The 15293-nt window shown below is 39.8% G+C and overlaps 1 protein-coding gene across 1 annotated transcript in view; it reads left to right on the top strand.

Annotated features, from left to right (window-relative positions):
- Positions 1 to 515: 515 nt before the first annotated feature.
- The window catches only part of LOC149246656 (PH, RCC1 and FYVE domains-containing protein 1-like), a 149932-nt gene continuing 135154 nt past the window's right edge, over positions 516 to 15293 (top strand). Inside the window, 2 exon segments of the mRNA XM_089457993.1 lie at positions 516 to 808; positions 1058 to 1144. Coding sequence (XP_089314119.1) covers positions 761 to 808; positions 1058 to 1144 — 135 coding nt within the window. The 5' untranslated portion in view covers positions 516 to 760.

The raw sequence follows: 15293 nt of genomic DNA, 5'->3' as shown, positions 1-15293 counted from the left end.
TTTTTTGCAAATACAAGTTACAAAATCTTTAATTTTCCTTTTATCCTTTTTGCAAATACAAGTTACAAAATTTTTAATTTTATTAGTTAATTTTGATTATTAAATTCTATTTAACGACGGGTTTGTCGAGAAGACGGGAGCATTTATTGTGAAGCTTCACAAAAAAAGGGCCGAATACATCAAACAGATGAAAAAGCAATCTGTCCCATAGGCTATCTTTCCTCGTGGAGGCTAAAATAATTTCTTTCTTTCTTCTTCCTATGCTTACTTTTCATCTAGATGATGAGAAACTAAATTTAAAATAAAAAATTATAATAATAAATAAAATAAAATTTACTAATCACTAAGTTATATCTCTTTCCATCTTTTATTTGAGCGAAAAAAATTAGTTTGTTAAATTTTTAATTTATAAATAATTTAACTAAAAGATATTTTTGTTTTGTAAATTTTAATTTTTAAATAGTTTAATTAAAGGAAAATAATTAAAAATACTCGCATTTTCAATGGATAGACTGTATGTATCCAGGTATAGACTGATTGTTCTCAGGCCCAGAATGCGCTTATCGAGTGCGCACATTGTGTCATAAATTTTAGCAGATCATTCATTGGAATGGACTTTAGCGGAGCTCCAGCCTCTGTTAGCAGTGGCACAGTGCCCAAGCCTGCAAGCGGAGAATGGCCGGCTTCCCCCATTGCCTCCACTCGCACCACCGCCTCCGCAAGCTGAAATCCGAGCGAGACCTGCGCGAAGGATAAGGGAATGGCAGACTTTCCAAGAAACGGACCTCTCGAACGCGACATTGAGCAGGTCAGCTGTAGCTTAAAGAATCTCTCAGCATTGTTAAAATTCTCACGGATTAATCCACAGAGCTTTAATGGATATGGCGAATAATGTGTTTTTTCTGAAGAATTAGTTTATCTTAGGGATCGGAGTTTGGATTAAGAGAAAACATGATGGGAAAACCCCTTTATAGGATTCGATCATGAGCTGCTTATTGTGATCCTAAGAAGTTTAATGATGGGTTTAGTTTGTTTTCTGTTCAATTGACGATTGCAGGCAATAACTGCGCTGAAGAAAGGGGCGTATTTGCTCAAGTACGGGCGGAGAGGGAAGCCTAAATTCTGCCCTTTCAGGCTTTCTAACGTAAGGTTTTGGCCTTATTCTCGTATTTAGTCCAAGAGGTGGATAACCTGTTTGTATACTTTTGTTCTTGATTGATTGAATGGATGCATGCTTAATCAGTGCTCACTGAAATCCAATTGTTGCATGGTTAGAATTTTGAATTGGTAGAGTTTTACCTTTCGTTATTTGCGATAAGAAACCTATGATAGTGAGAACCTTGCGGAAGACCCGGTTCGGTGGATCCATATCCATGTGTAAGAGGTTTCAAGTTTTCCTGATGATCTAGTATTCAATTGAAATCTGCCTCTGTATTTTCCGACTTGTGTATGGGTATTTGGGGTCATGTTACTATGTTCTTTGCCTGATTGTGGATGTCTGTGGTGGTAGAAAGAAAATTGCTTTCCCAAATTGGATCCTGATTTCTTCTCATTGATGTCATGCCATGCAAGTCCCTGAGACACCAAGAAAAGTTTCAGCGATATGCATTGTGATGCAATTCATGTTTACTTTTTGGGAATCAGAAGGTGGAGATGTTGACCAGGTCCATCCTAATCGATAAAGGTCTCGGAATATTGCATTCTTCAGAGATGCTGATGGGAGTCGTTATGCTTGATTAAGGATCAGTTTCAATTTTATTTGACATTTGTGATTGTTAATTTATTTATGTTGAGCCTGGTGAAACTCAGAGCTCAAGTGGAAGTCCAAGCTTCCATGCTTTTTGTAAAGCACACGCATGCTCGTCATAGCTTGGGAGATCCACACTGTCTGCTTATGAATTTTTAATCAATATGCAATCATCATGCTCTAGTTGCTTATAATTTTGTTGATAGCAGTCTTAGTGATTATCGCCCTGGAATTGGATAGAATTCTAGCCTTTACTTAAACAAAATTCTCAACTTCCTTCCTTTCACGTTCTTTTTTAGTTGGGGAGCTTTACTTGGTTTGATTATGTATGCCACTTGACTATTAGTCACAATTATAACATTCATAGTTGATTATATTAGCAATTAGGTTCTCAACAAGTGTATCAAATCATGCCTTGTTTGGGTAGTTGAAGATCTTTTTTTGTGCGGTTGTTGATTGGCATTTTTGAGGTCTCAATCTATAATAGCAAGTCTGATCTTGGCGGATACACTGGTTACTGCATGCACACAACATGTTGCCTGCTACAAAAGAATGCAAGCTGTATTCATGTATTGTAGCTGATTTGAGTTTTTGTAAAGGATGTCCAATGAATCATGCTGAAGGGCAGTTTTTATGCGGCCAGGGGCAATGATGATTCACTTTAGCAAAAATGATATAAATCAATTCACATAACCATCAAACCATCAATAAAGTTGACTCCGAGGTCAACTGACATTCATACGATTAAAGAAAATACATCTGTAGGGTTAATTGAAATTTAGAGGAAATCTTTCTACTCAAATGCCAGCTCAAACAGAATGACAACTACCAGGGCTGCTTGTACTGTAAGTGCGAGATCAATGACAGGGGCCAAGCTTCGCGAGCACTGCAGTAACTGGGTTAGCATGGGTTGGCTCAAATTTAAAATTTGTCAAATCTTGTTTGGTACTAAGAATTGTCTGGCAGATCAATTAACTGTCACTGGGGTCCAGTACATCTGGAAAAATACGTTGGCATCCTGGTTGTTCTAATCATTCAAGTATGTATGCCATTTTGTGTCTTGGGAGGCACCCCTTCAGTTTCCTCAGTATGAATAATTGTTGTCTTGTTTAGGGACGAAAGTTCAAGTAGTGTTTTAGTTGATCTCATGGAAAAGTGGCAATGCAGGATAGCAACATAGATTGTCTCCAAGAGATCAGTAGTAACATGTCCTCATTGTGTTTTCTATAAATATACCTTTTGGAAGTACAGCACTGCTCTTGTAAATGCATTTATGGGAGAGGGAAGGTTGTTTTTGTCAACAAACCTGCCAGGTTGGTAGCAGGTACATTGAGGATATTTGCGATTGTTGATTTGATGCTTCCTGCTTAGAAATACTAGTCCCATGCAAAATACTTCCCAAAACCAAGTTAAATGATATTAAAGATGATGTAAAATTATCAACACATGCGGTGAGCTTTTGACATGGTATGTGAGATTTGTTCATCGATCACTTTGACAAGGTATGCAATAAATAATAAAAAAATGTGCTCCTAAAATGCTGTAGATACTTTGCAATTCTTTATGCAAGTTGATTTCCATGGATTGTTACAGTGAATTTGATTTCATAGTTTCTTTCTGCATAAAGTGAGGAATAAAAATGCAAATAAGTTACTCAGTAACCACTTATTGCAAGATTAATAATTTAATTATTATGCTGCTCAAAGTAAACATGCTAGATACGGAATTCTGCATAAAGCAAACTAATTCTGCACTCTCCTAAGAAAAGTCAATCGGTTGAAGGACAGACATTACACAAATGTCTAACCCGAGCTTCAAGTGGGAAATTACGTGATTTCATTTATGGGCCTTCGTTTGTTATAATTCAAAATATGACTGTATTCAGATCATCATCTTTCAATTTCTTACTCTTTCTATTTGCATGCATGATTATGTCATTGTCTTTAGCGGATCATCGAATTTAGAAAATAATGACTACAATTCTTCCAAGTGCGTAGGCATTTTTCTGAAACTCAATATATCATTTATACATTTTGGATATTGATTTTGTCCATCTTCTTACATCCACTAAGGAGAGTTCCAGCACTTCTTGGCCTTTTTGTAGTTTGATTGTCTTGTAGGCACCTAGTGACAATTTTGGATTAACCTTAACATTGTAAAAGTGGTACCCAGGTTGATGGCAGTGGGAGCCGGCACTTCTTGCAAGTAACTTTTCCATTTGAAAACAAATGAACATTCACTCAACAAGACATATTTATGCACATCAGATTTGTAATCCCATGATAATACCACTTTGAGTTAGCATCTGATTGTATGGACCCATTTCTAGGTCAGTTATCCTCCAAACAGATTGCTTACTCCCTCATAAACTGAACAGTTGGAGAATTTAGCATACTAATAGGACCTGCAGCTAGTTTGTTTTCAAAATTAAAGGAAACCTTCTAGCTCTCCCCCCACTATCTCTAGGTCAGATGATTACTTGATTGTCTAGCAGCGTAGCACTTGTTATTGCCCCTGACAGAAATTGCAGGGAAGTATTATCTTCGTTTGATATAGACAACAAGAGCTCTACATCCTTTACACACTTTCTTTTCATTACTTATAAACTAGTGGAAATTAAATTTGTCCAGGATGATCTCAAGTCCCCAGTTTTTATTTAAAATTTTTAAAATATTTTTCCAGGGAAAACCTCATGGGAAACTCAAGGGATACTTCTCCACATTTGTGGATGGCATCTCTATTAAGCCTGTTGGTGTAGACTAGTGCACTTCACCCAGGAGTATTTGGACTAGGTATTTCGGTAGGCATAGATCTAGCCAAATGCCCAACAACATTGGTGGCAACCAGTTGAGCCATCCCCTTGTGTTAGTCAAGTCCCAAGGGGTTATTTTCATTAGGAACTATTTCAGGATTAAGTAGCCTGGTGTTAGTTTTGTTCCTGATTCATCATTAGCATGCACAACAACATTTGTACCCCTAGGTGTCCTACATCGTCTCTTGGTGATTCCATTTTTGTGCATGTGGGCTACTCCCTTTTAATTTTGAAACTTGAATTCTGAAAATGTGGTTGACCATAAAGTAGGCTTAAAATACTGAAGGTCTAAGCTATCCTGTTAAATTCTTGATAATAGGACTTGGATGAAAAATGTTTGTTGTTCACTTGTTATGAACTCTTTCTGTGTAATGTTCCCAATTTTGTGAGTGCAAAAATCACTAAGGAGTTTGCCAATTTTTGGTAAATTAATGAAAAAAGGAAAATATTATTTTTGGGGAGAAAGGCGGAAATTATTATTTTAATGGAAAATGGCAGCAAAATAATATTTTATTGGAAAACGGAGGCAAATTATTATTTTATTGGATAATGGCAGCAAAATAATATTTTATTAGAGAATGGAGACATATTATTATTTTATTTAAAATAGCGGTAAAAAGTCATCTATTGGAAAATGGCCCCACCAATAAAATAATTGGAAAAAGGAGAATCTAGAAGCTAGAGGGAGGCTCAAGGGAGAATTATAAAAGGAGGATGGACTCAATTGCAAATGAGTCTATTCATATCTATCTCTTGGAATAGAAAAGAAGCTCAAGCGAGTTTCAAGAGTTTCAAGCGAAACTCAAAGCTAATTTCTGTGGGCTTCGATTGCCACCTTAGTTAGCTCTTGAGGAAAATCATTTCAGAGCTTCCATTGTGCTTATTGTAGGGAATCTTCAACATTTGAATGAATCGTTTGCAGGAGGCTTCCACATTATTATTTAATTTGCAAGACTATCTTTTCATTTCAGAGGTCGAGCTCATATCCTTTCCAAGAGGGCCGAGTATCCAAGAGCAAATTTCTGAAGCAAATATCCATTGTCAATTCCGGGATTGAGCATCAAACCTCCAAGGCCAAAATTATTCTTCAAGAAAGGACGAGTTACATGAGTTTACAAGGAGGCCGAGTGCTGATACAAACAAAGCTGATCTGTCTAATTTGAAGGTGCCGAGACTAGTTTGTTGGAGCTCTGTGCTAAGGCATAATTGTTCGGAATCCCTAGCATCAGTCCATTCCTAAGCCATATGTTCCAGATCTGAAGCAAAAATGAGAGGGATGAATTGCAATTTCCATAATTGCCTTGGAGCTGGGTTTATAACCAAGAGAAGGTCAAGTTTTTCATCTCTTCACCAAGAGACAAGTTATTCATCACTCTCAGAATTACTCTTGCCCAAGGTGGTTTAATCTTTGTCCAAAATGGGAAGGCTGTATTGTTGCTCAGATCATAAACCCAAGAACACAGTGCTGAAGAGAATCTCTACATATTGCTGAAGTATGAAGTCAAGTCTCTCTTTGTTGGTGTGGACATAACTCAGGTCAAAATCCTCTTATTGTGGTTGTGTGAGTTCCCCTAACCAATATTCAGTGTAGTAACTGCTGCGCAGAGCCTATAGTGCCTCAGTGACCAGGAGTTATCATTGCCGGACTGATTTCTATTGGGTAACAAGTTGCTGTACCTGTGTGTTGCTTTCTACGCATACGTGTGTGTTTGGAGGTGAAGTACATCTATGCTATTTCTCTATTGGAAGGTATTTATGTTGCTGATATTATTATTCTGAAAGAGGCCTCCATATACAACCATACTTCTCTCTTAACCGCTCGCTGATACTTCTCGACTCACTCATTATTTGCTGGAGTATGCTCTATCAATGTTATGTATGCCTTTTATCTTAAATGCAAGTGGATGTGACTGTTCAGAAGCATTAATAATTTAACATCATATAGGCGTGGTACTGTTCATGTTATGTTGATGTTTTAATTGGCATATATGTTCTCTGTACCTTTTCATTTGGAAATAAACTCTCAAAGTCACCTACAACAACCCGCATTCCAATTGTTTGTAAAAATGGGCTGAGGGATCAAGATAGGCTGGACGGAGCATCCAACTTTGTGGTATGGAAGGCCAGGATTCTGTCCATTCTAGACAGACATCGCATCAAGGGCTTCGCCTTGAGAGTAATGGCTATCCCAGTTGACCCGGTAGCTAATGAAAGGTACGAGGAGGCAATGGCCAAGGCAAAATGCATCATCCTTGATGGGGTCAAGGATCATGTGGTCCAACATATTGCCGAGAAGGAGACGACAAAAGAAATGTGGGATACCTTGAAGATGTTGTACCAGCATACTTCTGTGCAGAGGAAGATGCTACTTGAGAATCAGCTATGGTCATACCAGATGCAGAAGGGAGAGCAGATAGATCTCTTCCTCGGTCGGTTGAAGGAGATCCAAGACCAACTGACTTCCATAGGGGCCACGTCGGATCAGGAGTTGATGGTAAGAACCGCACTAAACGCAGTCTCCGAGGAGTGGGAGACATTTGTTTGAAGCATACTGGGTAGGGCGAATCTTCCAGATTGGGAAGAAGTGTGGGGCGACTCTTCATCAAGAAGAGATCAGACGGTTGACCAAGACGGGAAGTAGCAGCAAAGGGGTCAGGATCAAGAAGGAAGGGGAAGAGGATGCGACTCTGGCATTTGCGGGAAAGCAGGAGAAGAGGGAGAAGAAGGACCTCTCCAAGGTCAAGTGCTTCCATTGTGGGGAATTGGGTCATTATGTGAACTAGTGTCCGGGGAAGAAGAACAAAGGAGAGGTGTCTGACTCTAAGGCAACGCCAGCAAAGGTGGAGAAAGAAGTCGAGGAGGATGACAATTGTGCCATGAGTGCTCATGAGCCACTAGAGAAGAAGTGGGGAGACATCGAGCTGTAGTCAGGAAGACTACAGACGATGAGGGGCAGGATCCTTGAGGTACCCAACCTCTTGGATTATACCTTGCTACGGGAGCCCCGAAGAGAGAGTAGTAGGACTGGCAGATGTCGGTAGAGATGGATGAAGCGACAGAGAGTGCTACAGTGTAGGAGTCCCCATGTAGCGCGAGGCTAGCACGCTGCAACAATGCGAGAGGCACGGAGAGTGTTGCACCAATGTAGGATGGCACAAAGAGGTGTGCAACGGTGTGAGATGCAGGGAGTTGTTGCAGCAGCGCAAAGGTCAGTAGAGGGAGCACTTGTTAGCGGCAAAGGTAGCTTCAACATCGGGAGTGTTTCTAGCCTGACAGGGATGTTAGTAGTTGGGTGGATGGGTTACTTACTTCTCAGTAACTAAGTTGCAGTGCAGTAGCATGATGTAGTATGATGAGAGGAGGTTGCAGTGCAGATGTAGTGTTGGGAGAAAGGACCAACAACAACACGGATGTAATGGGAGCTGTCGTATGGATGCAACAGTGGCAGTGGAAGGGCCATGGGCAGCAGTACAAGGATGCAACAATGCAAAGGATGTTGGGCGGGGAGGCCTAGCATCAGCACAGGTACCAGTGCCATATAATTAGAGTGATGCTCAGTGTGGAGTATTACTAGAGCACAATCTTCGCTAAGAGGGAGTGTTGATTTGGGGTAGCATCGGATGTGCTCTAGCCATGAAAATTGGTGGAGAGGCTAAAGCACATGAGATCTCCAAAACCCAGAAATGGCTTGGGCAGATTCTACCCGATTTGGGAGATATTAAAATAATTAATATTTTTAATGGAGTTCCTAAGCCTAGGCCCTAAACTTAGGAAAAATAAAATATTAATGGGTATTAATATAAAACTGCGTTAGAAGGTTCTAAATGACATGGAACAAGCCAAATCTAATCTTAGCCATTGATTAGAGTTTTAATCTCGGTCGTTGAAGGACCAATGAGAAAAGTATAAGAGGATGCTTGAGGGTCAGTTGGAAAACACACCAGAGTGATTAGTCATTCATTTTACTAGAGTGGGGTTGCTAAGCAAAAGTGAATCAGTGATCAACAACGAGGGGTAGTGAGTACTGGGAAGAGAGGCAAAGACAGTGCCAAGAGACTAGTGCAGAAGCAGAGAGCGAGAGGCAACAGCTAGTTCAGGCCACACAGAGCCCACCAGAGACAGCATAGAGGCCAGAGGTACTGCGTCATCCACGCAGAGGCTGCAGGAGTGACGCAGAGGGTCCCAGAGGCAGCGCAGTGCCTCAGAGGGTTGACGCAGAGGCTAGAAGGGCTAGCGCAGTGCTTTAGAGGCGCTGGAGAGGGTTTCGTGGGACAGGTTTTTTGAATAACTATTTCCGAATAGAGAGGTATTGCTACTGTGTATTTTTCTCTGTTGGGTGAGCCAGTTAGGCACCCAGTTGTACTCAAGGAAATACTGCATAATAATAAACCCTCAGAATAGTTGCACTGGTTTTCCCGCATTGGGTTTTTCTAGGGACATTTGTCCAAAAATAACGGTGTCACTTGTGTGTTTGTTTTCTTTCAGCTGATTATTTGTAGATGTTGTGACTATATTGTGTTTATTTCGGTATTTAAATGTTTTAAATAACTTGTTTAGAATTCACAAGTAGAAGAAATAAACCAACAGAAAACAAATTAATTTCTAACGGATAAACTTAGAAAATTCAACAATTCACATCACTTATGGGAGATCAGCCAAAGTAGGGCATACAGAAGACGGTGGGAAGACTAACCCTCACCAATTTTGATGGTTCAGCTAGGAGCTCTATTAGAGAGTGGGTGCAGAAACTGGACACATACATCTGACTAAACGCCATGAGAGAGGTGGATGCTATTAAGTATGCTACCTTACATTTGGAATGAGATGCCATGGAGTGGTGGTACCAAGGGCTGATCGCTTTGGGTCATGCCGACATCACGTCATACGTAGAGTTCATGCGGAGGCTCTTAGAGAGATTTGACTGAAAGGGCACCAGATCCCCTTGGAGGGAGTGGATAGGATGGGGGCAGTTAGAGGATGAGACCAGGGGGGACCTCCAAAGGAGGAACTATGGCTTCATAGGTCTGGAGCTGTGGACCCCCGGGCGCAGGTTCACCAAGGGCAAGCCCCACTACATGGAGGCGATTCTTGAGTCCTGACATCGAGCATGAGGAGGAGATTGTGCATGAGGCAAATAACCCCTATGGTTGTGAGGAGAACATAGATCAACCTAGTGTGACTCCAGAGTCACCATTATTTGAGAGCACATTGATGGCACAGGTTGAGACAGTGGCAGAGAGAGTCGAGCACATGCCCATAGGTGTTGAAGAAAGTGTAACTAGGTTCGGTCTTCATATTGACTAAGTAATTATGCAATGAAGAGACAAAGATAATAAAATGTATTTTTGTAAAGCTTGCCTTATGGGTTTCATGAGAAAGAAGTTTTTATAGGTCAAAGACTTCTTCTTGATGTCTTTAGGGATTTGTCATCTAGTCATATATATATTTTAGAGTCATGTATATGAAGTGTTGTTACACTTGAAAAAAGGGCAATTTATTGTATGCTCTAAGGCCTTGTCAAGAAGCTCCATAAAAGTCGGCTCAAATATGATTAAACATACCCCTTGATGAAGTCGGCCTACCCACAGAATTCAAGTCGACCTAGAAGAGGGAGACAATCCCTATTTACAGGAGGAACTGCGGCCTCATTTGGAGAGATGAGATTCAGTCAAGCTTTGAGATATCGTGTGAAAAAGTCAGCGTTTTGGTGCATTAGGAAGAGGCAATTTAACGAAGAACAAAAGAAGTATAGCGCAGTAATAAGGGCGTTATGTTTTGGGTCTGTACCTACATCGCATCTCTAAAATAGGCTGAAGTTCACTTCAAGAAAGAACAGTAAAAGAGTCTGCTATCTAGTGCTGAAAGGAATCATGAAAAGGAAGGATCATACAACAAGAAGTAAGGGACTGCGAAGCGTGAGAAAGAGAGACAATATTAGTCTCTGTCTTGATCTCAGATATTCCTAGAAGAGACTGAAAATATACACAGTGTGAAGGAAGGTTTCCACAATGAGAAAGAGAACTTGACATGGTGCATCAAGTGTGTACAAAAAGGGATCGAAAAAGGAATCTCTAGAAGGCTGAGCTTAAAACTAAGGAAGGCTGGAACGAAGCCTATTGTAAAGGGCTATTACACTAGGGACTGAGTTTCCCTAGTCCTGGTGCAAAGCAATGCAGAAAAGAAGCTCAACATAAGGTGACTAAGAAGTGTAGTGACAAGGTCTTGGAAGCATACTGAAGTCAAGGGTTTAGGGTGTGGAATTTGTCAATCAAAGCTTCAATAAGAGAAATTTGTAGAAGGGTTTTCCTCTCTAGGTGAGAGAGGTGTTGCCCCGGCTAAGAGCCAACATCTTGTTTTCTTGTCTCTTTTATTTTTGGTAACTGTTTGATGAAGTAAGAAAACACACACTAATAACAATAAGAGAAGATTGTGCTAATAAGAAAAGAAAAAGTGCTTCACAAATAATTATCATTGTCAGAAGAATCTCACTATAACCTACATGCCCAGTTGAGACTAGAGTGCAGGGACAATGTACTATCAGTGGTATGGTTTACTGAGTTGTATAGATCATGCATGCAATCAGTTGAGGATTGTGCATTGAGGATTTCCCTTTAAATATAGGCTAATTCTCTCAGGAATTGTGCAAAGAATTAGAAGATTGGAGGCTTGGAAATTTGGCTAAGTATTGGCCAAAGGAAGTCATCAGGTAGAGGATAGGAAATACTTGTGCAGATTAAGATCAAGGTTGAGCATAGCATCCAAATTCTTTAACCTAGGATGCAAGGAAATAGGGACTTGGAGGGCAGGAGAATTTGGCTAAGTGTTGGCCAAGAGTTTGCTTGTGACTTGGAGATTGATCATATTGATTGTTGGGATTGTTCATGTGAGAACAAGCATTGTATTATCATCTTGGATTTCTGATTAATACAATACAGATAGTGGGGTTTTGAGCTGTGGCTTTCCTCGGATATTTATTGTGTTATGTGCCATTGATGTTCTTCCTCTTGCTATTATTGTTTTCATCTATCTATTGGCTTTTGTTGGTTGATATTAGAAGTAGTTTCTTGTTTCTTGCTTTAGTACATTGCATGAGCTTGTGAATCTACAGGAAAATGTACATGGTTCAGTGCTAAAGTTATCAACATAGAAAGGCATCAATATCATCATAGACACATGCTCTTGATCCTACATTTTGGTGATATAATCTCAATGGAATCCTGGTAAGAGTTTCGATGCTATCTCAATCAAGCATAAGGGCACAAGTAATCTTGGTTCAGTGCAAAATGGTACAAATAATGCCACAGTAATAGACCACAAGGATCTACAATGTATAGAGAAACAAAATCAAATCAACTCGAAGATCACCCGAAGGAAGCATCAGTGCATCTTCAACGTGATCAAGGTGAAGATTTCATCTTCACTTGCCAAGTAAGTATTTTTCATTCTATAATCAAGTTTGGTTAAATGACTTCTTGTTTGCAAGGAGATCTATAAACTCGTTGGGTCATCGAAATTCCTTGCATGAGAAAGGAGGATAGATATAGTCCTCGAAAGGGAAGTCATTGATATCTATGGAAAAATCTCAGAAGGTCAAGCATTGTTTGAATGCATGGGAAAGGATCAAGGGACTCATAGGATAAGGATGAAATCAGTCAAAGGTCCTCTCATCCCTATGTAGCAGGAGAAGAGACATCAAAGAGATATATGAAATGCTAGAAGATATATTCTCTGGAAATGCAGAAAAGAAGGTCATATCTTTTAGACCTGATCTACACAAAAGTAAAGGTATCAAAGAATGAAGGGATATCTTCACAAGATCTCAATTGGGAGATCTGGGGGAGATGATAAGAAGATAATCATCATTGTTCTTAAATACACTAACTGATAAGCAAGGTAACAAGTGTCCTTGGGACAAGAAAGTTACCTCATTTAACAACTTGTGGTATCTATGCAAGATAGAAAAAGGACAAGTTGTGGGCAAAAGTGTTAAAGGCTAAAGGACTCAAACATTTGCAGAAAGGAAAGGGAAGTTTTGTCCTCAAGCAAGACATAGCTAAGATTCAACGCTATGGAAAGATTATGGAAAGAAAGCTCATATCACCAAAAAGATGAAGGTAACTGAAAAGGACCAAGGAAAGAGGGAGTAATAGATCTCTACTATGTTTGAGATGGTCTCCTTCACAAATAGGCCTTATCATAAGCTCCTAAATCTTTTGTTATGGATATGACCATGATAAATAATAAGATGCATTACGACATCATGAAAGCATTGGAAGCAAGAGCTTGTGATATCACCATGGGGAATCATGAAGGACAAAAGGATCAAAATCCATGGCAGTCAAACATGAAGGATATAGCTCTTGGGAACCTCATTGGACATTGAAGGAAAGGAAGAAGTCATCAAGGCTCATCATACATCAAGTCAAAAAGGAAACATCTACCAGATGGGGATATGCAAGATCCTCAAGATTCTCTGATGGAATCCTCATCGGAAGGTTCACTAATCTAGAGAGGAAGTAAGTGTTTCATCAGAAACTCCAACTTGTGGAATTCATGGATGATGTTATGATGACATAAGAGATGAAGCAGATCAAGGGGTTGAAGACACTTCAATCAAGAAAGTTGTTGGAAGAAGCATAAATGACCTAAAGGTAAAATGAGGTATGTATGCTTGTATTTAATATTATAATGTCATGTTGTATGGTTGCAGGTAACATGGATCACTACTTCTATCTTGAGAAGCATGATCGAAGGAAAAAGGGATCTCCTCCTATAATAGGTTGCTGAAAGGCATGAATCACACTAGATGAAATCAACATAATAATTCCTCATATGAAGTATGAGGTGGTTGACTACAATTAAGGAACTCTAATTGTAAGCTCATGGGAAGTTAAGAAAGAAAGGAAGAGATCGTGAGATATGTAACCATGATGAAGGCTATCAACATCCAAAAGACAGAGAAGATTTGACTAGGAAATCCCCCGGAAAGATATGGAGACTCTGATGAGAGTCTAAAAAAGATGGAGTCCCTTTACAATGGATATCTTTGAGAGGTGTCAACATGTATGCAGGATGTTGATTCCCACAGGAAGATGTCATAATGAAGAGCCATCTCGTAAGGTACTATTTGATTTAATGTTATGTTTTGGATGAGTTCATGCAGGGCCACTGGAACAAAAGTTGTAAGCACAAGTATAGCTAGCATTCATGTGGTGGATGGAAATTCCTGAAAGAAGCATGATGAGAAAGAAGTAGCCATATGAAGAAGGTTCCAAATATATACCAAGAAGGCCACTTTCTGTTAGTTTTTGGTAGCATCAGAAGTGCTCTAGCCTTGAAAATTGGTGGAGAGGCTAAGGCGCATGAATTCTGAAGAACCCATAAACTGTTTGGTGAAATTCCCCCCCTGATTGTATTTTATTAAAATAATTAATATTTTTAATGGAGTTTCCCAAGTCTAAACTTGGGGAAATTAAAATATTAATGGGTACTAATCAAAATATGGGTGAGAATGATCTAAAAGGCGGATCAAGTCATGTTTTAATCTTAGCTGTTGATTAGAGACTTAATCTCAGCCGTTGAAGACTCAACAAGAAAAGTATAAAATGGAGGCTTGGAGTTCATTTGGAAATACACACAGAGAGAACGAATTGATCTAGAGTTCGATTTCTGGGGCTAGGAAGCTGAGAAATTCGAACTAAGTGATCATTCTGCAGCAGAGGGGCAGTGAGAATCCAAAAGGACTTTCCGGAGAATACTGACAAAGAGGTGGAGAGAGCTTGCAGAGGGGCAATGCAGTAATTGGGAGAGATGATGTTAGGCTAGTTTGGGCCTCCGTAGTCCTGAATCCCTGATGCAGAGCCAGAAGGGCCAGCGCAAAGCAGAAAAGCTGCTTGTCATGCAGAATCCAGAATTGCCGGAACAATCGGAACTGCCGGAATTGTCGGGAACTGCCGAAACAACTGAGAGAGCTAACACAAAGGGTAGAGAAGGTGATGCAGAGCCGGTGCAAAAATAGCCAGGGTTAGCCAATCTTGTGTTGGATCAGCTAGAATTCTGCCGAGTGAAGTGAGGTAAAAATCACTTAGATTTTCCGCCAATATTTTCTCTGTAAAGGATTGCTAGATGAGCATCCTAGATTTGTATTCAGATATTTCTCCTGCATAATAATAAACCCTCGGAACTGCTGCACTAGTTTTCTCGCATTGGGTTTTTCTGGGGACTATTGTGTCAAAAAATAAGTGTCCTATGTATTTTGCTCTTTGCTTTGTTTTCTGTTTCATGAGATCAAATATTTAATTAGTGTAGGCCGTAGAAGTAATTTGCTTCAGTATTTAGAAGAATAACTTGATGAATGTAATTTAAAAATCAAGTAGGTGAAATAGATTCAAATTTGCTGCAATAGGGGTTCCTTTGAGTGTAGGAATTTTCACTTTCCATGAAAAAAGGAATGACATGACAAACCAAGAAGGAAAGTGATCGATGGCTGATGCCCTACAAGGAAGAAGCTTGAATGAATTTCATGACATCAAGGAAAGAAAGTGATCAAGCAACTAAAGGACTTGTTGTTGCACAGAATGTCTAGGCATCGCGACAACGGCTCAGATCGGGGGCTGTCACCCTGATCCCCAATCTCTCCGTTTAAGCTGTCTCCCTACAACAGGCTAAGGGGGGTAGACCCTACGAAAATGAAATGAAGAAGAACTAGTTTGAAACCAGCGAGTTCGGGAAACA

The sequence above is a fragment of the Pinus tabuliformis genome, chromosome 7 (genome assembly GCF_031772625.1).
Source record: "Pinus tabuliformis cultivar Carrire ecotype Pingquan chromosome 7, CPIR1, whole genome shotgun sequence".
Lineage (NCBI taxonomy): Eukaryota > Viridiplantae > Streptophyta > Pinopsida > Pinales > Pinaceae > Pinus > Pinus tabuliformis.
Note: the sequence above shows the minus strand (reverse complement) of the source record. Positions and strands in the feature narration are given on the sequence as shown.